The sequence below is a fragment of the Sipha flava genome, unplaced genomic scaffold (genome assembly GCF_003268045.1).
Source record: "Sipha flava isolate LNK unplaced genomic scaffold, YSA_version1 568_pilon_pilon, whole genome shotgun sequence".
NCBI classification, from domain to species: domain Eukaryota; kingdom Metazoa; phylum Arthropoda; class Insecta; order Hemiptera; family Aphididae; genus Sipha; species Sipha flava.
The window spans coordinates 25038-51487 of NW_020273549.1; the positions used below are offsets into that span (position 1 = coordinate 25038).

General features: G+C 29.1%; 1 protein-coding gene and 1 pseudogene across 1 annotated transcript; both read right to left on the reverse strand.

The window, feature by feature from the left end:
- Positions 1-4303: 4303 nt before the first annotated feature.
- Positions 4304-21553, reverse strand: LOC112691149 (protein FAM200A-like). Its single transcript, XM_025565301.1, has 2 exons — positions 21445-21553; positions 4304-4602 (listed from the first exon to the last, which is right to left on the reverse strand). The coding sequence occupies exons 1-2, from the start codon at positions 21551-21553 to the stop codon at positions 4304-4306; spliced, it is 408 nt and encodes a 135-aa protein (XP_025421086.1).
- Positions 21554-24907: 3354 nt separating this feature from the next.
- Positions 24908-26242, reverse strand: LOC112691150 (annotated as a pseudogene).
- Between the last annotated feature and the right edge of the window lie 208 nt (positions 26243-26450).

Sequence of the window (26450 nt, forward strand, 5' to 3'; positions counted from 1 at the left end):
TAATATGTATGTGATTACAAACTTTATTAATTTAAATTCATTGAAAACTAGACGGTTAGTTTTTGAAGCCACTTTTATGTACAAATTATTGAGTGGAGAAATAGACTGTTCTGAATTATTACATAAAATTGGTCTTAAAATATCCTCCTTCAATTCTAGACATAATCTTCTTATTGCTATACTTCAAACAAAACAAAATTATTTCACTTATAGTCCGGTGTGTCGCCTACCAACGATGTGCAATCAAATAAAAAATTTCAACGTTAAAAAATTATATTTATAATGTAAATAATTAATGCATAATTTCATTCCTTAGTTAATACATATTTTCTTATAAATATTACTGTATTCCTACCTCTTTGCGTGTTTGTTGTTTATTGATTTTATAACAATAAATACATTATTATTATTATTATATAGAAATAAACAAATAAATAAAATTTTAGCCTGAAGTATTATTAAATTTATAAAGTACGACTCGTATAATATAAAATTCAATAAAATCTGAATATGAAAAATAAAAGAAAAAGTAAATTTTTTGACTTTGTGTGTATCTGACGATGAATTTTTAATTCGAAACTAGTCGTACTTTAAAAATTAGTCTTTTATTTATTTATTTAACTTGAATTATTGATACTTATTTTAATATATATTGAATATAAAACTGTAAAATTACGTCAGTAGTTGTCACTGAGTATATATTTTTTAAAATTACATATAAATTATTAATGGTAAACAGTATTTGAATATTATTATAAAAATCGTATTTATATTTCAAACTATTTGAGCTAACACGTTCTTATACGTTCATAATTTCGGTTAAAATTTCATTAAAAACAATTTAAATTGGCATATCGAATGTTCCGTAACATATTTAACGTTCTTATAACAGTTGAGGGTTTTAAGCAGTTTAAACTCTATTTATTCAATGATATTTAAGTCACGGAGGATTACGCGTTGCGTAAAAGGATTAAATATAATATTTTCTTCTATTACCGATGTGACATCCTGCAAGACGATATCGACCGGTCATTCTATAGCATTAATCTCTTTTGTCAATACAGAGATGGATTAAAAACAAGCCGTTGTCAGTATGCCTAACCGGACGAATAAACTTAAGCGTATCAAGTTTTTAATTTGAATAATGTCTTAGAACTGTAAAAACATTAACACGAAACACGTAAAGAAAACGATAAACATATACACAGATGGCGTAAATCTATGTGTACCTATACTTAAGAATGTAATAGACAACACGCGTAACTTGCTCGGTTTTATTGTGGAATAAAAATGTATTAAACATTTTGAGCATCTCGACCACCGGAAATAACTTCTTTTCAAAATTAAACTACTAAAAAAATATCTTGTTATATAAATATGTTGTATAATACGTTAAGCACATGCGTTTCAAATCAGTACGTATATAATAATAGGACTTTAAAAAAATATACGTACATAAGTCAAGGAAATAATATCATCTCCGGCCCACCGACCGATCCAATAGTTATATATTTTCAAAGAGCGTCGCTTTATCATGATCGGAATAACTCTAATCTATTGTCTCCTAATGGATTTCCGACCCTTGCGTGTGTTCGTATCCGCGTAAACCCAGTTATGTGCAAAAAATAAATAAAATGTACACCAACTACACCGAACATAAAATTTTTTGTAACAACATGCTACCGGGTTTCGATGTTGTAGTTTAACAAATTGTGTTATCGTGACGATGGAACATTGATACCTAAATATAGTCTTTTAAATTACATTTTTAACGCTTATATCCTGTCGGAACACTTAAATGTAGAGCTCGATATTTTGTCAATGTCAAATATCCACCCGGGGTAGCTGCTTAATGGACCTCAAAACTGACCGCATCACACAATAGTGTTTTTTATCCACGGAAAACGTAGCGAATTTTTAGTAATAAATTCTTTAAAAACTCTCTCGACACGACCTAATGGACGAAATATGTTATTTTCCAACACAATAGATCATAGGGTCAAGTTTGTTTTTTGTGCACAATTTGGTAAAAAATATTCATTCGACACAGAATTTGATGTTCTTAACTTAAAACTTCAAATGGTTTAAGTAGGTAATTCAAATAATTATATTTTTGTATTCTAATAAAAAAATAGAAAATTACTGATTATTTATATTTCAAAAATATAAATTATTAATTATTACTAATAGTGATATAATGTAAGTAAATAATAATAAAACTGTGTCTTATGTTTACGAAATAAAATTATATAAAAGCATTTTTTTTTAACTATTTGAGAATTACATTTTTCATATTTTAATTTTACTTGATGTACACACGATTAGTAGTAGTTACATGACAAATATCAAGAATGACTTAACGTTACGTCGTTGTAGTATTTGATCAAAAACATCAACAACAAATCAGATATACATGAAACTGGTTTAAACTAGTTTCAAGAAGAGGGTTCATGGGGTCTTCAAGGACCTTGACTTTATTCATCACAATATCATATGGTCGGACCACTTTATTAACAGTAAGAATTGTCGGTAAATGAAGACAAATGGGTTTTGCAGCATGTGCGTATGAAAAGAAACCGAAATTATTCCACGCCATGCTCAACAAGTTTAAAAGAGTATTTTTTTTATTTTCATTTTTTCTGAATGAGTAATTCAAGAACCACAAGAAGATTTTTTTGTTATTTTAAGACTGGTTTTGCTGCATTGATATCAACCCTTGTGCGGACCATAACAATAACATAAAATTTTATACATACATCCGCACACACATCCATTATAGTAGGTACTATCTATATATATATTGGTAGAGGTAGAGTAGAGGTATATTGGTTTATATAATTTGGCACTTATGTAACAAATCGATTACAATTAGTCCGCATTGTCAACAATTATAATTCAAAATAATTGTTATACAATACGATGACACTGTTTAATTAATTTTCATATACATTCCCACGAGTATATATAATACCTAACAGTTGTTAGAAATAAAAATAAAAAAATACTCAGACGTCATGATAGTTTGTTATAATATTTTATAGTCCTGTCATATTTAAACTTTGCGGTGAACAAAATATATACAGGTAACTGACGTCCATGAGTTCTGTCAGCAACGAATGTATTCCATTACCTATTCTTATTATTATATTATTATCATACATTCGATACAAATTATTGTAAGTGTAGTGCGAAGAACAAACATAATATAATACAAATAAAGATACAACTTTCTACGCGCGCACCTATTATAACTAGATGTTGTTATATGTACTTTTAAGAAGTGTTGCACAATGAAATTTGATATTATGACAGTAGAATAGACCAATATTCGTTTATATTATTACTGTTACAACGTATACCTATTTGTTGAACGCGCACTGAATTTCGCTGACGTTAGACGTTTAGCGTTGCGCTGTTGTCAAGTGGTACTATGTATACTTCTGTTCGAGTATAGTTATAATAACAATATGTAAGTCCAGAAATTTGATAGACACGTACCTATAGATAATAGATTGTTATTGTATGTGTATGTATATATATGCGTGCGTGCGTGCGTGCGTGCGTGCGTGTGTGCGTGTGTGTGTGTGTGTGTGTGTGTGTGTGTGTGTGTGTGTGTATTTCGTGTATACTTATGTTTGTTACCAATAAAATGTAGTGTGTATTTGAGCACACGATTTACAAGGTTATGAAAATAGACAGTCAAACAGATTTTGTTTTGTTTTTAAATTTATATTTTAAAGTGTACATCACGTTTATGTAACAATTTAAAAAAAATGGTACAACGTGTAGTACCATTTTTTTTAAATCGTTGCAATGATCTGAACAATTCGTGCGCGCTCGCATAGTATGATAATATGGTTGAGTTTATTTAAAATTCACTTAATGTGCATAATTTAAATATAATTTGTAACTCTGTTTGATTTTTTGCGGTGCGTACTGCATGTAAGGCCATGAGTTAATGCACAGGTTCTCAAACTTATTTCATCCACCACCCACTTTGAGAATCAATAATTTTCCACCCCCCCTCCCACAAAAAAAAATATTTTAACTTACCATCTGTTATTTCTTTTAAAAAACAGATATTAAAATTTATAATATATAAATATGCTATATCTTATTTCTGAGTTCTAACATAAATTTTAAATTAGCTTTTTGGATGACAGCAATTAAAACGCATACTTATTCGTACTTAAAAGTATTTTTATTAAAACGAAACATTTATTGTTAAAATTATTCATATTAAAAGTATTTTTATTAAAATCATGCTATAAAAAAAGTTGTGAATTCAAAATTTAAAATTTACTTAATGTGATGGATGAACTTGATGCGCATTAACGAGTTTGTTAATATCTGGCTCAAATTTACTCAAAAACAGCCGTAAATCACCGCGTTCAGTAACAAGCAACTGATTTCTCTTTTTTGTTAACAGTGTTGCTACAGCACTTAATCCACGTTCATACAAATACGATGATGGGAATGCTATCAGAAATCGTTGAACAATCGACCATAAACTAGGGTACAGTTCCATGATTGGCTTTTGCAGCCAAAATTCTTGATAGCTATTCTTAAATTTGAATTTGATTTCTTCATTTGTGGTCAATTCTAAAAGTATGTTTATTATGTATAAATATACAAATGAGACTTTTTTTAATATAATATAATATTTATATATATATTTTTTTTGTATTGCCCCCTAAACCCAACTCAACGTCCCCAAAATTTCTTCGGGCATCCTACCGCCCCCCCAAAAGACTACCAACGCCCACAGGGGGCGCTATCGCCCACTTTGAGAAAGACTGAGTTAATGTGATCTTTAAATTTAGTTCAAATATATGATAGCTATTAGTGGTGTGAAAAATCCGGATTTACCGAAGTTCGAAAATCCGGATTCGGAGAAAATTCCGGATTTCGGAATTTAAATTCAGATTTTACTCGAAATCCGGATTTTGAATTTTGAAACATTGAATTAATATATTTTATGGATTCCTTATATTAAAGCCTTGATAAATACACATTTTTTTTTTTTTTTAATGAATTAATATATTTATAGAAAAACTTTTAAGGCAAAAATATAATAACAACAACAACAGCAATTATCAATATTGCAATAACGTGTAGATATTACAACCTAAACTCAATTTATACATGAAATTAGTAACAACATTTATAAGTATCAGAATAATTTATCCAAAAAGACACAATAAATAATACCTAAATATACTTTTTTTAACTAACAGAAAAGTACAAGTAATAATAAAAATATATACTTAATTACAAATATAATAATTTAAGTTTGAAAAATTATTATGAACAACGTTCAGAAAACTTGCTTTAGAATACAGAAATCCACAATGTGAAACCCAAATATTCGGATTTTCAAATCCGAAAATTCGAAATTCGGATTTGAAACCCGAAAATTCGGAATTTGGATTTGAAAATCTGAAATCCAGATTTTACAACTGTAAATTCAAAGTCCGAAATCCGGATTTTTCGGATTTTTGTAGAATCCGGATTTATTTCACACCACTAACAGCTATCCGAATTGAATGTTTTTAAGAAGAATAAATATTATTTTTTTTACACTATTAGTTATTACATTGTCCCTTATAGTTTATCGTAATTGAAAGATAAATATCTTGAATTTTAAGATTTTAAAAATTACATAATTTTTTTTTTTTTATGTACTTGTTTGTAAATAAATGAGTTCTATAATTGATTCGATTTTAGTATTAATCAATATGATGGTATTTGTTATTATTTTAAGCTTGATTACATTTAAGCTCTGTACATTTTTTTAAACATGGTTTAATATTTTTCACACAATATATATATATATATGTATATTTATGTTTGGTAATGCTATTATTTTACAAAAACGTTAAAATATTCTATTGGTTTAGTTAGAATAAAAATTTTAAATGTATGTAAGAGTAATTTCAATTCTGCGTAATATTAATGGTCTTATCGACGGATATTAAATATTATATATTAAATCATTTTGGTGTGAAGTTAATGGAAAAAAAAAAAACGGAAAATCTTAATTTTTTCCGCTTCATGTACTGGTATATATAATAAAAACGTATGTTCTATAAAATACATTTTTTACCGTATTATGTTATCGTTTCGTTTTCTTTGCTTCCAATTTAGTCCAGATGGTCAGATATTGCGGGCTTTTTGGATATAATATCAGTAACCAAACAATAATGTCCACATTTTGTTCTTTCGTCCCGTCGAGTACAATTGAATAACGTTTTAACACGACTACGTGTCGTGTATGCTTTTTTTTCTCTCTGAAAAGAAGAAGCCTTTGGCGAATCGGCGGGACGTCTACTAACCCTTCGATGGATTACATTATATACATATACGTCGAGCATGTGTGCCCGATGGTCGTTATACTATCGGATCCCGTAAATATATATTTTATTATAATATAATAATATAGAACCCATACTCGAAACAAAAAAAAAAAGAAGGAAATTGCCACTGTTTGGGCGCGACACTGACCTGGCCCTTAAACGATAAAGTACGACAAAAAAAAACTATAGCAATATCACGCTTGTCATACACAGAAGCAGCTTCCTTAGCCCTTTTTACTTATTACGTTATTCACATATATATACAATGTGCACGCAGAGATACTGCTTTGCTACTACTGTAAAACCCTGAGGGAAAGAATGTATATAAGAGCAACCTGCTGCTTTAACTACTACCGTTGATACTGTGTATGTGTGTATTAGTAAATAATGTATACGCACACACACACACACACAAACATAAATATACAATATACATAGACAGTATACATACTGTCTCGGTTTTGGTTTATGCGACGTTACATTTTATTTATTGGTACATAAAGTACTATGGTGTTTTGTTCCGTCGCTTCTGACTTACTCAACCCTCTTCTTATAGGGTAAATCTGGTAAAAAAAGGGTCCGTTTTAAATGTGTATCCATGTATGTATATATTATATTGAATATGCATTTATTTTTTCACTCTCGAAATTCCGTGACCAGAAAACTGCTTGACTTTGCTTCCGGGAACAAATAGAAAATAATATATTATGGCGTTTAGAATTTGTCTTTTTATTTATAAAAAATAAAAATAAAAAAAATATTGCCAGAAATACTGCAATCTGTATTATTTCGTTTCTAAACTCTTGTTCCTGTTTCTTTCTCATCGCGTGAACTTCATACTTATGATTTAAGTACTGAAAAATGTTTTCCCAATACACCGAACCAAATTATATTCTACATAGCATATGATTTACAGTAAAATATAAATAGGATTAATTGTGTTTGAGGTATCGAGTTTTCTTGTGCAGCTATTGTAATAGTATAGCTATTTCAAGTGTAACTATCAATAATACGCACTTTATAACAACTATAGCTATAATGTTTGAATAATAATATCTAGCCACATGAACGCTCTTCAAATATCGATTAGTAGATCATTCTGCAAACAGAATTGTTGTGCTATATATTTATAAATCCACGCATTAATTAATATAGTTTTTGCAAAATATACTTTAATATTACATATTATGATTTTTATTTATTTAGTCACATTATAAAATTACCATAATCAGCATACAATATGATGACGATCATTTTCACACATTATAGATATTTAATTGGAATGATTTGATGTTATTGCACATGTGTCACTATTTGTTTTGTACATGCGCACTGTGGAGGGTCGTGTATTGTAATATTTATGATTATGATTATATAATAATATTTAAGCGAGATGTTAAAGCTGCATTAGGGCTAATTTGCATCAAGTCATTGTGTTATAGTGGATTCAATCGGTCGTCAAAATATGTTTAACATAGCGTCTGCTACAATTAAAATTGGCTGTACCACGAATTAAATGTCCGCCCAGTTTTGGGTACATATAAATTATACTATAAACGATAAAAAAGGAATAGGCGTGAACCCGTACGTAAAGCCAATATTTTAGTACGGTTGTGAATATTGTTCGGTAGCCCTATGAATGAATGTTCGAAAAATGTAGTACGTATATTGTATATATCTGTATAAAATCTGGGTTATTTTTTATTATAATTTCTTGTACCTCCCCGTGTGCATGTGACACAATATATATATATATATATATATATATATATATATATATATATTGTAACCCTTTTTGTCCCCGACAATGGAGCTAATCTGATTGGGGTTATTTATAAAATCCTAAATAGAATTTCATACGATAATAAAGATATATTTATTGCCGGACAGTTTTTTTTTTCATTTGTTCGATTTAGTTGTTAATGTTATTATTATTATTATTATTATTATTATTTTGATAACCCCCTTGGTTAGCCCCCCGTTAAACTCATAAACCTGTCGGTACATTATATTGGTTTGCTTGAAATTTTTATGTGCTGTTTATTGTTTGCCACTGAGAATTCATATTTATTAGGTTTGAATTATATATCGACGTATCGGGTCGAGCAATAAATCCAATAACGATAGTTGATATATACCCTTTGGTGGAAAGTATGTCTTTCTTGGTTGACTTACGACATTTCCCACGATAGTAGACGTTATATTGTATTTGTGAAAATTACATTGTTTAAAGCGCTAAAATATATTAGTTCATCAATTAAGGCACGTATAAATTCGTGCTATTGATCTTTATACAATCATAATTTATCGCCAATAGTTACAGTAATTGGTAGCATTTTAATTTTCTTACCATGTCTTCTATTTCAAGCAGATTCATAATAGCCAAATCAATGTCAGTTGAAATTTTTTGTTCTAAGAATTGTCAAGAAAAAGATTATTTAGAGTGTATAGGATGGGCCATTGTTTTGTTATTTATTAATTTTTTTATTTACATAAGAAAACGATATATTCCACTCAGTATGTCAATTTATTAACCAAAAAGTAAAGACTAATCGTTATCCGAAAGGATTAGTAGTGTATACGAATCTCAATCAAGATGTTTGATAAACATAATTATCTATGTATTGTTATTAATCTCGTGCCCTCTTTGAAAATAATATACTATACCTGTATTAGACTTATGGGGGGGGGGGTCAGACGTTCTCAATAGAAAATTAATTTTTCACCTGGAATAACCGATCAACGGATTTATATTCAATGAATTATTTATACAACGTAACAAGGCGTATTGGTAACTAGTATATATATTTACGACCGATGTCAAGACGGTTTCCCATTGAAATTGATCAGATTAGGGATGAAAAGTCCCTAATTTTATTTTATGCAATGGAATTAAAATTAAACGCAGATAAAAATAAACTATAATATTGACATATGATAATATATAATTTGCATAGGTGAGAACGGTAGACTGTCAACAGTACCAACATAAGAACATAGTCTTGTAAAGCAAGAAAATTTAGTGTTTCATTATTTTAAGATTTGATTCTCAAAAATTAAAAATATAAATTCTTACACTACATTGGCAAAAAAAATGTCTCAGTAAGAACCACATTTTGATCTAAAAGTATAGGTATTAAATAATTTTAATTTTATTGATAAAAGGGATTTTATTACAGTAAATTAGTACGATTCTTATAATAATTAGTATATATTCGTTGAATGCTGAACTTAAGTTTTATTCTTTTAAAATACATCTCATTAATGGAAGTATTAACAAATAATTTAATAATAATTTAATAAATAGATTAATAATTTCACTAAAAGTCTAAACCTTCAATCGATAATATTTTTAATATGTACCTAGTATACGTAATATTAATTATTTGTTATTTTGGTATTATACTTATTAAAATTAATTTACACGAGTAAAAATATTCCAGTGTTATAAACTTGTATACATTTTATTTTCTGATTTCTGCTGTTTAGTTTTTTAGTTGAGTTATAATTAAATTATTGATACGTATTCATTTTATGTTATTATCATACTTATTATTTTATTGTGATAAAAATTGAAAATACAATATAGTACTCTTGTTTTTTTTTTCTCTATAGATAGAAAACGTTTAGTACTATACGAGTATTATGGATTATTTTAAATTGAATTTTTTTACAAGTAACTATAACATAATTGCATGATAAAAAACTAAATACAAGGATACATAAAGTTATTTTTTATTTTTATTGTTTCGACGTCCCCGGAGGCTGTTTGTGTTTATCACCCCCCGCCGCCACACTATTGAGAACCCCTGACCGCTAATAAATATCCAAGAAGAACGTTGGAAATGGTGGTAACGTATGAGGGGAAAATCTACGATCCATTTTGATCAAAATAATTCATGTATACATATATATGTGCATGTGTATATATGTGTGTATGTATATTATAATCCGAGCGATTCATAAATGGGGTGGCCTTCTATTGTCGGCATCAACTCGAATGATGTTAATGAAAGAATAACATTGGATTATGTGTATAAACCCGCACAATAAAGCACAAATAAACATACACACGTATAATGTACAGCTGTCTTTTGCCCTGTGTGTTTCTGTGACGATTCCAAGTCGGAAATTGTTTTTTTTTCGCAACGCATACGTACCGATCGTTTTTATATCCCACGAAATATTACAAAAACAATTCATTTTACTAATGCATAGTGTCTTACTACCTGGTCCCAAAGTTTGTAGACAACTTTTAAAGTTTATAATTGGAACAATTTTAAGATTGTTTGTGTTAATTAGTTTCCAATGAGTATGAATAGTTATGCTTAATTCCAGATCTAAAGTTTTCAAACATCTAGGTCTTTGTTCATATAATATAGAAAAATCGAAAAAATCAAATACCCTGAACATTAAATACTATAGTAGTATTATGCTTACTGAGTGTTTTAATTAATACTTCTTACAGTTCTAACAAATTTTGGATTAATAATCATGTATTCAAGACTTTAGGCAAAATATTATTTCAGTAAAACCTCGATAAGACGGAACCCCTTGGGACCATGACATTTTTCCGTGTTAACGGGGTTTCGCCGTCTTGACGGGGTAAGTTAATTATATGTAATTTGAAACGAAACTAAAAAAATGTTCCGTAATACCGGGGTTTCCGTTTTACCGAAGTTCCGTCTTATCGAGGTTTTACTGTACTACACACGAAAAGTTGAGGTCGAAACGGTTAAAAAAAATCACTAAGTTTTGAATTTCGTTTAAAATTGTATGTGTTTTTATACTTTTTATCAACTAAATTTTAGACAAGTACATATTTATAGAAATTTACAATTTTTTATATAAATTGCATAAATATAATATAATATATAAATAGTATAATATGACTATTAATAGTAATGTAAAAATATGTTGGCTTAAATCAAACTAATTTTTGTGTTAAATAAATCAACAAAACTAAATTAGTTAATTAACGTTTTTTAGCGTTTAAGTTAATTAATTATGTTTATGCCTGTTTTATGTATTTGAAGTCAATACAAAATAGTGATAGATTACAAACCTACGAGTACGATGGTTAGATTAAAAAAGAATGGACCAACTACGATAAAGAGAATATGATCGAGTTATATCACGGTCGTATACTTATAATTTTTTAGCTAACAGATATTTTTATAGTTATGAGTTAAATTATATAAATTATTATAATTTTATATTATTAAAATTAAATAAAATAAATAATTATCATCTAAAAGATTTATTTAATTATAGTTAACTATAGTTAGAATTATTTAGTAATAGTTAAGACCATTTAAACACAATATTTTTTAAAACCCCTTCTTGTAGAAAATCTAGAATATTAAAGTAACCAATATTTCAAATGTCATTCGTTTTATTGTTTTTTAAGTAATACTAATGATTGTTATTTGAATATTATATATATATATATATATAAACATCTATCATAGCACCTTTATTTTATTTTGAATTATGAACAACATAATGTGTTTATCTCTATATTCTAAAAAATATAGCAAGATTTGATGTTATAATATTTAGATTTAATTAATTTTTCAAAATAATTTATTGATTCTACAGTAGACCATAAATTTATTGTAATAGTTGATGAATGTAAAATAGACGAGATAATATTTTCATTGATTATTATTGGTCTCAAACTGTATAGACATTTACTATTGTTCTGTGTAAGATCACGATCGTATATTATTATAGAAAGTTACCATTTACTATAGTGTTTGATATATGAACAGTCAAATATATTTTACTTTATGATACGAAAATAGTAGATGAATTTGGTTATTGTTAATTGTCTTAATGACATCCTGTCATTCATAACACTGCAGTGGCAAGCCATTAAGACATGTTTTCTCCTCTATTTTTAGAGGATATTAGATAGAGGATTTTAGTCAGATACAGTCATTACAACATTTTATTTTAAGACCTATTTGAGTTGATTGATAATTTTTATTAATGGTATAAAAATAAATAAGTACAATTTAAAGATCATGAATGCCAATTAATTTTAGGCTTGTATTATTTTATTAAGTGTTTGATTTTTATTTTTTATTGTTGCTCGTGGATTTTATTTTATACGCATTTGTTATTTTTATAAGTAGACGGCTGTTTGTAGAGGGTCCCACGGTTAAAACACAGTTTAGTTTGGTTTATTTTTTTATTTTTGTTATATCCATTTGACTAGGTTTATATAGCATTTTTTTTTCTTTTATGGAAGACAATTAAATTGTATTATGCACCTAATGAAGATATACAGCCTAAAGCCTATATGTACATATTGTCGAGTTGTTGTGGTTTATCAGGGCTGTTAAACAACAACAATAAATAAAATGTTGTTTTTCTAACGAAAAAAAAAAAAAGAATAACATCGAGCGGCCAAATAGGGGGCGTAATGAGCCGCAAACATATTCTTCCGCCCGCGGACTCTCGTGATGGACATTTTACTACGTCTTTATACTTTGTGGGAATTTAAGCCTTTTACCGTGTAACTCTATACAAAATTAGATTGTATCTTTGATACAAAAGCAACACCGATGCCAGGTGCCTATATACAGTGCGTATACGGTTAGAATATCGAATGGTGTCAGTTTGCCCACATCAGGCATGTACAATGCCAATATTTTCTCAGCAAATATAATGCATAAACGGATATATTGTATTAATATATATTGATATGTTATAGAATTATCAAGATGTGTTTAGTTAAAACGTGTTAACCGACTCAATTTAATATTTAAGAAAACTTTACTTCATTATAACAAGTGATTAATACTGTTAAATAAGTTTGAAATATAATTCCAATAATAATAATAATAATAATATTGTAATATCGTTTTTTCATTTAATTTTTGTGATATGTCTAAGTTGACACAAATATTTCATCGTATATAGTTTACAAAGTAAAGTAAGTAAGTAAGTAAGTTTATAAAGTATAACAACACCTTTATCTCTCTCTCTCTCTATATATATATATATATTAGGTTTCAAAATATATGGTTGTGGCTATTCGAGCTCTGATTTGTATGCCCAAGAAAATAGGTAGCTAAATCCGCTTAATAAATTCGATACCATCAATTGAAACGAAAATTAAATAAATATAAAAATAAGTTGTAACAATAATAACAACAATAATATTTTACTACACACATTATAACAATGTCAGTTTATCAGACAATATTTACCTATTGTACATTTTAGATGGCTAAAAGTGATAGGTTATGGGTAGGTGGCAATAATAAGATCTCATCGATGTTTTCCAAATATCAAAAAAATAAGTAAAAACAGATGGTTATCCTATTCTGATTCTTCTCTTTCCCAGAATAAGTAAATTAAACAGGTATTGTGTAAACAGAAGTTGTATTATTTTATTATGTTTAACGAAAATTCACGAGACGTCGCATCCCTTTATATTTTAACAATTCAGGATTTTCAATTTTATATCATTGAATACTTATTTTAATAGGCACCTACATATTTTTATGTAGGGCAATAATAATATGTATTAATATAATAATTATAAATATATCATTTAGTGGGTATCTAGTAAATTTGAAATATATCTATTCAGAAGACACTTTTACGAATATTTACGTTTCACGAAGAAAATGCTAAAGAAGTACCTATACTCTAATTTTATTTATTTTTAACTTCATAATACTTTTAAAAAGAATTTGAATTATTTTGCGATTTTTTCGTTTAGATTTACATTTTAGTTTTATAATATTATAATTGAATTATTATTTATGTCCTTAGATTATCTATTATAATTTCATCTGTAAACATGAATCGTTCAATTGTAAAATTAAGAAGTTATTTAATGCGTATGTCTATTGTATACACTTACTTTTTTCAAAAACCATGAGATATTGATAAAATCATCTGTATATACTTACTTACGTAGAAATAATAACAAACCAAATTTACTATTCATCGCACAATAGTGTCTGCTGAGGCTTATAATATTATTTGTGAATTGTGTTAACCTATTTTTTGTTATTACAGGGCCATGAGTATATATCTACTAAGAGTACAAAGGTTTCTGGAGTAATTCTGCACCTAAATACCTGCTACTGGTGTTTTTGATATATTTAAAATCTATTGTGTTTCTTACTGTGGGTTTAGGTTGGTTTGGAAAGAAAATATTGATACTTTGCTACTGGTTTCAATCACAATGATTGTTTAAAAATAAACGTTTAGATACAAATATTAACAATAACGTCAGCAAATAACAATACAATAGTTTCATAGCACCTGTATAAATCATTCAAAACTTCCTTATTTTGTTTAGTATAAATAAAATTTAATAAAATAAGATCTCGGGGTTATTAACGATAAATAAAAAATTTGTATAAAAGAGTTTTGTTGTGTTTTCATCGAACTACTTCAATAATCAATATTGCAGTTTAAAATGATAAACAAACGTGCCTAAAATCTCGATTTATACGGTTAACTCTAAATTTTTTCCAAACAGTAAATGTATTCTTATTCTATGTATTCGAGATTCAATACTCGTATATCATTGCCAAAGAAAGAAAAAACGAATGTGTATACGTTATTAAATAATATCTCTTTAAACGTTTATTATTGTTATACATATTGAATCCGGTACGTCTCTGTATTACTATAACAATTTATCATATTTCCTAATCCTGATATGCATATATTTCAGTACTTATAAGTTAGAAATACCGTGGAATCGTGCAACCTCTAACCTCAATAACACGATTCAAGTCAACAGTTCGATTTCTTTAGTTTGTAGATAGTATATTTTTATTATAACCATGTTATTTTAATATTTTTAATTTATTTATAAATATATTAACATTTTAATTACTTTTATATGTATGATTGTTACATTTTAAATACAATTTGGCTTCATTATTTAATTATATGTTATAATCAAAATAAGTTTCCATAGATAAACCCAACGTTTATCGTACACTATAATTTACATATGTTTTTATATATTTACTAAAAATATCAACTATTATCAATTAATTATTATTTACACGTTGTTTTAGTATTATAAATATGAAGTAATAATAATATATTAAATTAATAGTCTTATAGATTATTTTATTTTAATCAACTGTAACATAACATTCTTTTTTATTAATAAAAATACTAAAATAAAACTGATATTATGTTATGGCTGCTACGATTTATAAATTATATTCAAGTTTGATTTGAAAACGTATAATATTTAGAACTTTGTTAACTAAAAAATATATTGACTAATGTAGAAAAATTTAGTGAATGATAAAATAGATATGGTAAAGCTATACACCTAATCCGAAAGTTTGCGGATGACTATGACCGTAAATTGTAGACTAACATGAAAAATCGATCGTAAAATTTAATACAAAAAAGTGTATCTACGAAATACGCGAACACTTTGGCAAATCGATACGTCTTACACACAACACAAACGAGTATAAAATGAACCGTTCCCCTAACAACGGTTTGGTTGTCGACGACAAATTTGACATCCGGGGTGACGTTACGGACAACATTTTAGCAAAATCCCAGCGAATTCATGTGAAATCGTGTCGCTCCAGTAGTCTTCAATAACGGTGATACACCTTGCAGTTTGTAAAAAGTTTTACGGTAGAACGCGAAACAAGTACAAATATTGCCGGTTGAGTATGTATACTTAGTACACTTATATTATATCATTATAATAGTATGCATGTTATAACAGTACATAACAAATACTATTTTAGTGCGCAATAACAAATTGTATATGTACGTATTAAATTGTATTGGTACTACTTGGTTAAATAATATTTTATAATTTGTCATTTTGTTTAAAATATAGTCGAAAATATTTTACGATATAATTGCAAATTACTAATTTATTAAACGGTGAAAAATTGGAATTCTACGAAAATAAACAGTATACTTACTAATCGTATTCTAGCGATTACCTGATGTTATGATTATGTTTAATATATGTTAATAATATCTATCTTCACAACAGGATTAACTTTTCAATACTTGTTTTACGAACAAACAAGCGAGCATAAATACATAAAAAATAGAGACCATTAAATAATGTACACTACACGTAAAAATGTATCATATTGACATTGCATTCGTTGTGCGAGTTCTGTCGGATCATTATGTTGTACACCTTATGAGAATTTTAGAGGTACGCGTAGGTATGACGTCGAAGAGATGAGATGTGATGTATCGACGCTCGAGTCTCGCGAACCGGTCTGCCGTCTACGCAGCGGAAAACGATGCACTATAAGGCCCATTTCAATCGTACCCGGCGAACCGTTTAAACAGCACCGATTACCCTGTTTTACGAATATTTTACTTTCACACATAAAGCGGTTTAAACATAGTTTATAATGCAGTTCCACACCAATTTGAATTTGTTTAATCGCCGTCGGTGAATTTATCCAAAAACCACAATTATTTATAGATACCTAGAGTTTTGTGCCGAAGTACGGGTTTTGTCTCGACTAAAGATATAACACAAAATAAATTAATAAATTATTAAATAATGTCTAGAAAATATTTTTGAACTGGTCGTTGCTAAGGACAGATTTGATAAGACGGATCGACGGCGAATTCCGTATGATACGCGCGATTGCTTATCTGTTTCCGCTGTATATTTCGGTACCAGGTACACGGATCTGGCAGCCAACCGCTGCAATGGGAGTAGCCGGTGACAGCCCGGTTGCCGGTTACCGACTAACCAGGGCACCAAACTCTCATTCTACCATCACACCGACGACCGGGTAACCGATGCCGTTAAAACGGGCCTAACACGACAAAACGTTGCACGCCAATGTCTGAGCACTGCCCCGGTGCTGTCGCAGCGTCGGGGATGTTGTACAAAGGCGCAACTAGGGGTTTTATCACTTCTGAGTTCAAATGTAGCACTCCTGATTTTTTTTTCTTCAGATCTATGGTAATCAGAAGTTTCAGCAACCGCAATATTCGGGTTTTAGTTGAGCCCACGATGTTGCGTGGTCGGGAAACGGCGGCAGCGCAACGACAACCACGTTTGGTGCACCAGAGAGCGGAGAAAAACGTGTTGCACGTCGTGTACGGTCGCACGCGAGTCGCGTTGAAAATAATAATAACGAAAACGTTAGCCGTACCTAAATGTCGCGCCGGGGGTAACGTGCGATGTGCGCGATGTACACTCTCGACAATAACGTGTACACGCGAATCTTACGGGTGGAGGGAGGGTTGAAACGTGTGCACGTTGTGGGGTGACCGTGTAGCAGCAGCAGCAGCGGCGGCGGCGCACACAAATAGAGATGTTACCGTAAACATTTGAATCCGTGAAAAAAAGAGAGTCACAAAGCCGAACCGCTGCCTGTCATCTGCCGTGGGGCTCCCGCGAGCCGCGTTGCGCGCGCGCTCGCGCTTATAATACGGAGGCCAAAGCCGCGACCGCACGGACAGACGGGGGAAGTAGTTGGGCGGCGCAGGTGGAGGGAGGGCAGAACAGTCGGGAGAGAGAGAGAGAAAAAGAGAGTGAAAACCGTACACAATGTATAATAATCGCCGAACCGGCGGCATCCATTATTGTCATCGTTTATTGTTATCATTGTGTGATTATTATATTATCCCTATAGACATGTCTGAAATCACTGGTCGGCTCCGGCGGCGGCGGCACCAGCAGGCACCCATTGTGCCCCCCTGTTTTGTTGTTTTTTTTTTACGCGGACTGCAAGCCCCACAGTCATGTCGTCGCTAACAAAAACAACGCGCCGTTGTACCTATATATTCGTATACATAAATATACGTATACATTTGTATAACATATTTATATGTATAACAATAATATTACCTCGCGATGGGCATAACACTATATGAGGGAGGGGTTAAAGAATAAAACCTTGTACGAGCTTATACCGTGGTACGTATGACCTGCGTGACACCGCGTGTGTGTGTATGTGTATGTGTGCGAGTGTCTATACGATCGCATAACCGTCGGTTTTTACGATGAAAACATAAAAATCGGCCACCGAAATATGATTAATGGACCGAGGTGATGTTGCAGGAGCGGTGCACACGATTCATACCCGCGGAGAGTGGTCGAATACACGTGTTTCGGCGCGTTTCATATTTTTATTTTTCTCTTTTTTCTGCAAAGGGTACGCCGACAAATGGATGTCACAACGGCGGCGCAAGTAAACGCGTTTGTTGCTCAAATTATAATACACACGTCTGTATAACACTCCGGATGTGATTGTATAGCGCAACAATGCAATTACTATTATGTATTCCTGCGTTCGCACGTCATCGAATGATTATTATTTTAATCTCATTTTGGTAGTACATTGTCATTACGATCGCAGGTTTTTCCCCTGAGAAAATTTAGATCGTTTACAATCTTTGATTAATTTTACAAATGTGTAAAAAAAAAAATATATAACTGAAAGAACATTGGGTTCTTAACGGTTCTGATAACGAATAAAAATTATGTATTGAGTTGTACTGCTGAAGTGTTGATGCGTAGAACTTACGATTAGATATTATAAAATCGATCAAACTATTGTTTTCGAATATTTAATCGTTTGACACTAAATAGTTGAAAGAATATGTGTATTTCTTAGCCAAAAACACACTATAACGATATTGTACCATTAAAATATATTATTTTGTACTACTAAGATTGGTAAATTTATATTACATAACTAACACGTTGTACATCATGTACGTGCGTTAATGTCTTCCGCTTCATTAGTGTCCTCTTTGCCTGTTTTATTATAATGACAGAAAAGTGTATTATTATTTTAATCCGATAAATTAATACTATTATAATTATAGACCTCATTACACTGTTTTATATAGTTTTATAATATTTTTGTTCAGAAGCATTTTAAATATTTTATACATATTTGGTAATAATCAGGGATTATATTTCAAGTAGATCGTTTGCAAGCATAATATAAGTATATAGATGTATAAGTAAGTATAATATTATTTAAATTACTTCACAAAAAAAAAAAAATCTTAGGGTTTGAAGTCTGATAAACTCCGTGGTCATGGAATTATTCCATGAATACTAATCCATTGGTTAAGAAATATTTCGTTTAAATATTATCGAATATCGGCATTATGGGCTGGTAGAAATACATATTTTTCTACGTGACTAATGGAATATTTTCAAACAATAACAGTAATTGATTAACAAAAAAATCTAGATATCTTTTACCTGCTATGGCGTGGTGACCCGTGTTTGTCTGATGAATTGCGTCAGCCCTAAAAAAGTACAGTTGAGATGAGTTCCAAAACTAAGTACCAAAAACTTTCTACTTAACTTATAATACGTCTAAAAGTAACAACCACCAAATAGTACATATTTATAATTATACGATCACACTCGATCAATATTATACATTGCATAGAATTGTATTATTATACAGTGCATAAATAACAGTTTAAGGAAAGCGCATTAATCTTGTAAGGGATGGTTGGTTGTTTAGAGTGATTTTATATAATTGTGCCAGGGTCTGAGATTTTGTCATCATGACTCTGTCTAATTTTAAGTGTTCCATCAATAAAATAAAAATCTAAAAGTTATTTTCTTATTAACCAACACCGCAAATCTATACTGCAGACTGCCTGAAAATTCGTTTGACTAGCCCTAATTGGATTTTTGGTTTCCCAAAATTTAAGGTCTTGAATATTTATCGTACCATTATTTGTACATTTATATTAATTCATCCACAATATAATACTATTTTATATTGTTTTATAATATAAAATGTTGATTTCAAATTTATTACTAAGCTATGTCAAAAATTGTAATATCCGTTCATTATTTCCAATTTGTAAATGTTTGACACACTTAGATTTATACCAATGCGTTTAGATTTTTTCAAAATGTTATATACTGCACCAACTAATATACTAATTAGTCAAGATACATGACTTATTGATGAACGTGGATAAGTACGTATGTAAATCATAACCAGCGTTTTGATGTTTTCATCAAAATTATTTTGTTAATGTTACCGTTGTCTATTTTTATTGCTAGGAAATTTACCGTTTTCATTTAATTCACATAAAAGTCTAAAGAAATATTTATGACGTGGATGAACCGTATCTGGATACTGATATGCACAAACCCAAGATGTTTGTCGAGTACTACGATTACATTCATCAAAAATCAAAATAAGTTCGAATTTTTCACTGTTAATTTATTTTTATAATGCTTATAATACTCTAATTATCTTTTTCTATTAAATCTCAAATTATTTGAGTCACTTGTCGTAAAATAATTATATAGATCTAATAATTACATTATTATGGAAAAGCAATATGAATTTCGCTCTGGTTGTTCAACAACCACAGCTTAATTTTCATACTTCTGTTTCCAACGATTTTCAACATCATTCGCAGGTTGACGTTATTTACCCGGACTTTCATAAGGCTTTCGATACTGTGGATCATGTAGTCTTAATCAAAATTCTAAAAGAGTACTGTATAGATGAGCCTCTATTGGCGTGGTTCAGATCCTACCTAGAAAATAGACACAGATGGATAAAACTATCAAACTCTAAATCTAATGTGTTCCTTATTCCCTTTTGTGTACATTAAGATAGTCACCTGTCTCGATTATTATTTTATATTTTCATCAACAGTCTAAGTAAAGCGCTACATCATTGTAATTTTCTATATTTTGCTGATGATATCAAACTTTATACGCAAATTAATTCTATGGATGATTGTATTAAGCTACAATGTGATTTGGATAGTTTTGTTGCTTTTTTTCATAGAATAGAATAAAATCTCTGAATTTAGCTAAGTGTGAAGTCATGACCTTCAGTAGGATCTAATTCCCTCTAATATTCGCTTATCATATTCATGATATAATTTCTCACTGTGATGGATTCGTGCTGGACCTTGATTTTAAGCTTTCCAGCAATATAGACCCAGGTTTTCATATTGAGATGGTTGGCTGTAAATTCCTAAGAGTCTTGGGTATTACAATGAAACTGTTAAAGGATCTTAAGCTAACTACCTCATTTAAAGTATTATACTATCCATTAGTCCCGCCAATTAACGAGTATAGTACCGTAGTACAGGATCTCCATATTGTCGACAATGCTTGCTAGGTTGAAAGAGTGCCACTTAGGTTTTTGAGATTCACTAGCTACTTTCTGGACATTAATTGTGCACCACATGACTACACTGCAGTTGCTAACCAACTTGGGATAGCTTCATTAGCGGAGCACAGGCATAATATACCAGGTAGATGCACACTTCTTAAAACGATTGTTAGCTGGTATTGTAGATTCCCCGATCTTACTATCATTTATAAATTTTAGAGTTCCTCTTACGCAACTCTTGTTCCACAACTACTTTCCATGTCCATCTATTTACCACCAACTACTTGTCTAACGAGCCGTTAAGACATATGATGTTTACTGCCATTACGGACTTCAATTTTCTTATTTAACCGCTTTTATTATAATCAGAATTGTTATATTCGTATTCTGCATCAAAATGATCTGCTTTTGTTGTTGTATAATACCTTGATGTATTATCATTATGATTGTTATTTAATAATTTTTTTGTTGATCATTATTGAAATATATTTTCTAACCTGTTATTATTATTTGTCAACTGTCAAAAAGGCTCAGCCCGGGTATATTCTAAAATAAAAAATAAAATAAAAATTATCATATGACTATTTTATAAGCCACAGAAAATAATTTTGAAATTTATTTATAAAATAAATTTATAATGAATCAGATTTATAAACTTAATTATTGATGAATATAGCTGCATTTTTTATTTATTTATTTATTAAAATTAATGTCGATCGGCCTTTTATCATACAGCTATCTTTTATCGAAATTGTGTTAATTGAAATCTATTGAAATGCTGTTTTTTTTTATTTAACACATTTTTAATTATATTAACGCAATTGTATACTACGTACATTAAACTTATATTTATCAGTTATCACTAGGGCTCGGATTTCAATGCATTTGCATCTTTTTTTAGGATGTCTTACACGATGCTTTCCAAGCTACAAATTTGTTTCAGGTACTTCGTGTTGTACCCACAAACATTTTTTGACGTTTTTAATGCATTTTATTTATATTTTAGGACATTTTTGACCTATTTCTCGTATTATGACTAACTTTAGTTAATGTTGAGAGGTCATTTTCAGTATATAAAAACTTATTGGCAGACAACCGTCGATCATTCAAATTCCAAAACTTAAAAGAAATACTCATTGTACAGTGCAATTAAAATATGTAATTTTATTTTTAATTCAATTTTTGATTTTAATTTATTTTTATTTTTTGTAGTGTAATGTAAATAAAATTTCATTTTTTACTCATTTTTTAATAATAATTTGAATTTGTTTAATAAATGATGCATTTTTTGATATTTTTAGGGCATTTAAATCCGAGTCCTAGTTATCAAATATCAATCCAACGTTGTTATCGATAGTTAGGTACTTATATAAATGTTGTATAATAATATAGAGGAAAGTATAATAATATTTAACGATGTAACGATAAGATACACTTACCTATCATACTCTGTGAAGTTATATCTATATTAACGATTATATTTATAATTTAAATATATTTAATACATTAAATATTTTAGACGGGACTCAATTTGCCGCTTTAACTGTTATACGAAGGACTCAGTTTACCTCAGTTATATTTTCGATTTTCGAGTATAAGTTGGACGTAGTTAAAAAATGTTAACAGTATATCATTCATTTATATCAAACAAAAACATTCCAATATACTAATAACTTTGCAAATTAGTAAATAGAAAATAATGGTTTTTACAAAAATTGTTTTACAAAATATACTTTTAGGGAATCTATGAAAAAAATGTTGTTGCTTTTTAAACATTTTAAAAAAATTAGATTTTAATTTTTATTGCATATGTATGCACAAACCAAAAGGTTTGAACATTTTAAATTTATCTGAAAATGCGAAAATTCTCGGAAACCCCTACTTGTCAATCCCAAGGTGATTCAACTGAAATATTCAGTGATATCTTCTTAGTGCGAACACACTGTACATACATATATATATATATATATATATTTATATATTATTTTTTAACATTAAATTCCAAATTTTAGTTTTATATTAATACTTGAGAGTGTATATTATTATTACTATTATTAGAATTATTTTAAATAAATTTCATTTTCTCAAAGAAAATGGTACATGGCGCTTGTTAAAATATTGTTAATGCTAAATTTAAAATATTCACTTAATCTTTTTGTCAAATATTGAATTACTGATCTAGAAAATAACGTTCCCTATGTCTAATATATATTTTACTATATGATGGGTACTAATTTGAAAAAGGTTTTTTTTTGTTTATAATATTTTTTAGATTTAATTAATAGGTATTGGGTTATTATTGAAAATCTGATTATTAAGTCGTATCCTAGAAATATGCTCTAGGGCATGCATTCAGAAAATGTATGGTTATGATATTCTTAACGAATACTATAATATGCCTATAAGTGAACCATAACTGAAGGATTGGTTTGACGTATGGCATAGGCATTAGTATTTCATTACATATGATAAATCGAATGATATCCGAGTAACGTGTTTAATGCACAAATAGAAATCATATTATACACACACAGACAAATCTACAAAACAACAACTATGGCTACGTGTGCGTATAGACGAATGTTGGGCTTTGTTAATCTCTATACACAATTTATGTACGCGCATAATTTCCCTGTTGCGACGGAGAGATGCACGTGGACCCATGAGACACAGAACTACGACTACTATATATGTTTTTATACCATTTGTCTAGGGATTATCGCGTTTAGATACGAAACACACACACACGCGCGCGCGTAAACATATACATTTAAGAGAAAAAGGAAATGCCGTTCTTACCAAGCGTATATAGTAAGAGTATTACACCGTCAACTTGGCTTCCGTCGTATGCATTTAGTATATGTAAACTGCATGTTATTATTACGGAAGCTTATTTTCATTACGATTTATGTGCATTTCTCACGACGCGTGCAGGATGTTACGTACACTCGCACTTTTTTCCAACGCGCAGTCGTTTATTTTCGTCACCATGGTACTAGAACAACTCTGCTCTAGAGAGACGTGAACCATTTGTTTGGGATTATAGAGTAATATTTATGTATAGGAAAATACATGGTACACGCACACACGCACACTCAACGAATCGTATGCAATCCAAAAGAGAATCCATTAGTGTTTTACTTATAGGTGTATAATGTTGAAAACTATGTGTTATTATAAATAATTTGTTTGAATTAATGTATTAATTAATTAACACAAAATTAACATAATTAACATGATTTAAACAAATTTATTTTATGGTGTTACCTATAACGCAATACGATAGATTTTATTTATATTTAATTCATAATTTTTTATTTTTTAAACCTTTTATGAAGTAAAATTAGTAAACAAATAAATATATTTAAAAGCATTTTACATGCAAGCAAGGATTATTTATTAATCATTATATCCATTGATAATTAGATATCAGAACGATAATTCTATTTTTTCGATAGGTTTTTTCTATTTGTAGCCAAATATCGATAATTAAATAACATAACTACCGACATAAATGTTACCCAAATAGAATCTTTGTATTACTTTCCATCGATAAACAGTGATTTCCGGATAAAATTTAATTGCCGAGGTAAAATCGAATGATACATTTTTTGCTTCATAATATGTCTGAAAAATAATATTCAATAAATATTTTAGGATAATTTTTTATTTTTAAATTTCATTAAACTAATGTACCTAGTAAAATTAACTTAGTTTTTATTTTATTTTAATTAAAATAGAACGCGTAACGTATTTCAGAAATTCTGTGAATTAATACACAAAATATTATTAGTATTGTTATTATAATGACATAAAATTATTATTTAAATGGCTTAATACTTATCAATAATGCATTTTATAATGGGAATATAGTACTACAAATTAATTTTTTTATCATTTCATATAAACTAAAGAAAAAATATGTTTACTTGATTTAATGGACAAGTCAGTGATGGACGATAAGCACCATACCAAGAATTCTACATTAGGTTTTTGTCTTTAATTATTTAGCAGAGATCGTTTAACGTACACGATTGAAAGTACTCGCAATCAAAACCATGTAGTTTACAACGATGAAAAAATATAATTGCCCAATAACTAGTGTATAATGACTAGTTTTTTGGTGCCGTTTTATTATCGAAATTGTTATTAATAAATGTACGTGTTTTAAGTCTCATATAATATTCTCGACAAAAATATATTTAGTTCATAATTCCATATGCTAAATGATAGGTATCTAATCGAAATATAATGGATGCTGAATCGTGGTATGATAAAAAATATAATATTTTGTGATTTGAATTATAATCGAAGGTTTGCTATTTAATTTTTATTATCGTTTTAAGTAATCTTTTTTTTTTTGTTATTATAAATGTGGCAATTTTATTTTATTTGAGTTGTTGATTTGCAAAAATGATACATAGGTAGTTTTTGAATTGAAATACTAGTTATTTTTTTGTTACATCATAGTTATAATATTACAATTCCAACAAGCGTTTAACTTATTGATTAAGATCTCAAGGTCACCAAATTCAAAAAAGATTATGAATAGTGTACATAAATACATAATTATACGTGAAAAAGAAAAAAGAAAGTATTTTGCAATTTGTATTATTATTCATTATTTGTTTCATTATTGTTTTAGTTATTAAATCTTGTTATTATTTTAAATGTGAAACGGGAATTATATTGATTTTTTAATGCTTTTCACGATTTCTGTGTAGATATGTACTTTCGATCAGAAAGTTCAACCAGATTTTTCATGTTTTTAATTTTCAATTATAATAATAATTTTTAAATAGTATAATTAATTAAATAAGCCCTCATGAAAGTGAATCATAATAAAATAATGCCGTTATATTTAGTTACACATATTTGGGTAAAATATGAAAAATGTCCGAGACACCTAGGTCGGGTAAGGTACAGGGATAGTATTTGTATTGGTATTGGTATTTTAATCTTGAAACCAATA

What these genes read in the sequence shown, in the direction of transcription:
- LOC112691149 (XM_025565301.1), bottom strand. Translation starts at nt 21,553, where the DNA reads ATGTGGTGCACAATTAATGTCCAGAAAGTAGCTAGTGAATCTCAAAAA. An exon ending in TATGGAGATCCTGTACTACG is followed by an intron (nt 4,603 to 21,444) that starts GTACTATACTCG and finishes ACATACTTTTAG; the next exon opens with AATTGACCACAAATGAAGAA.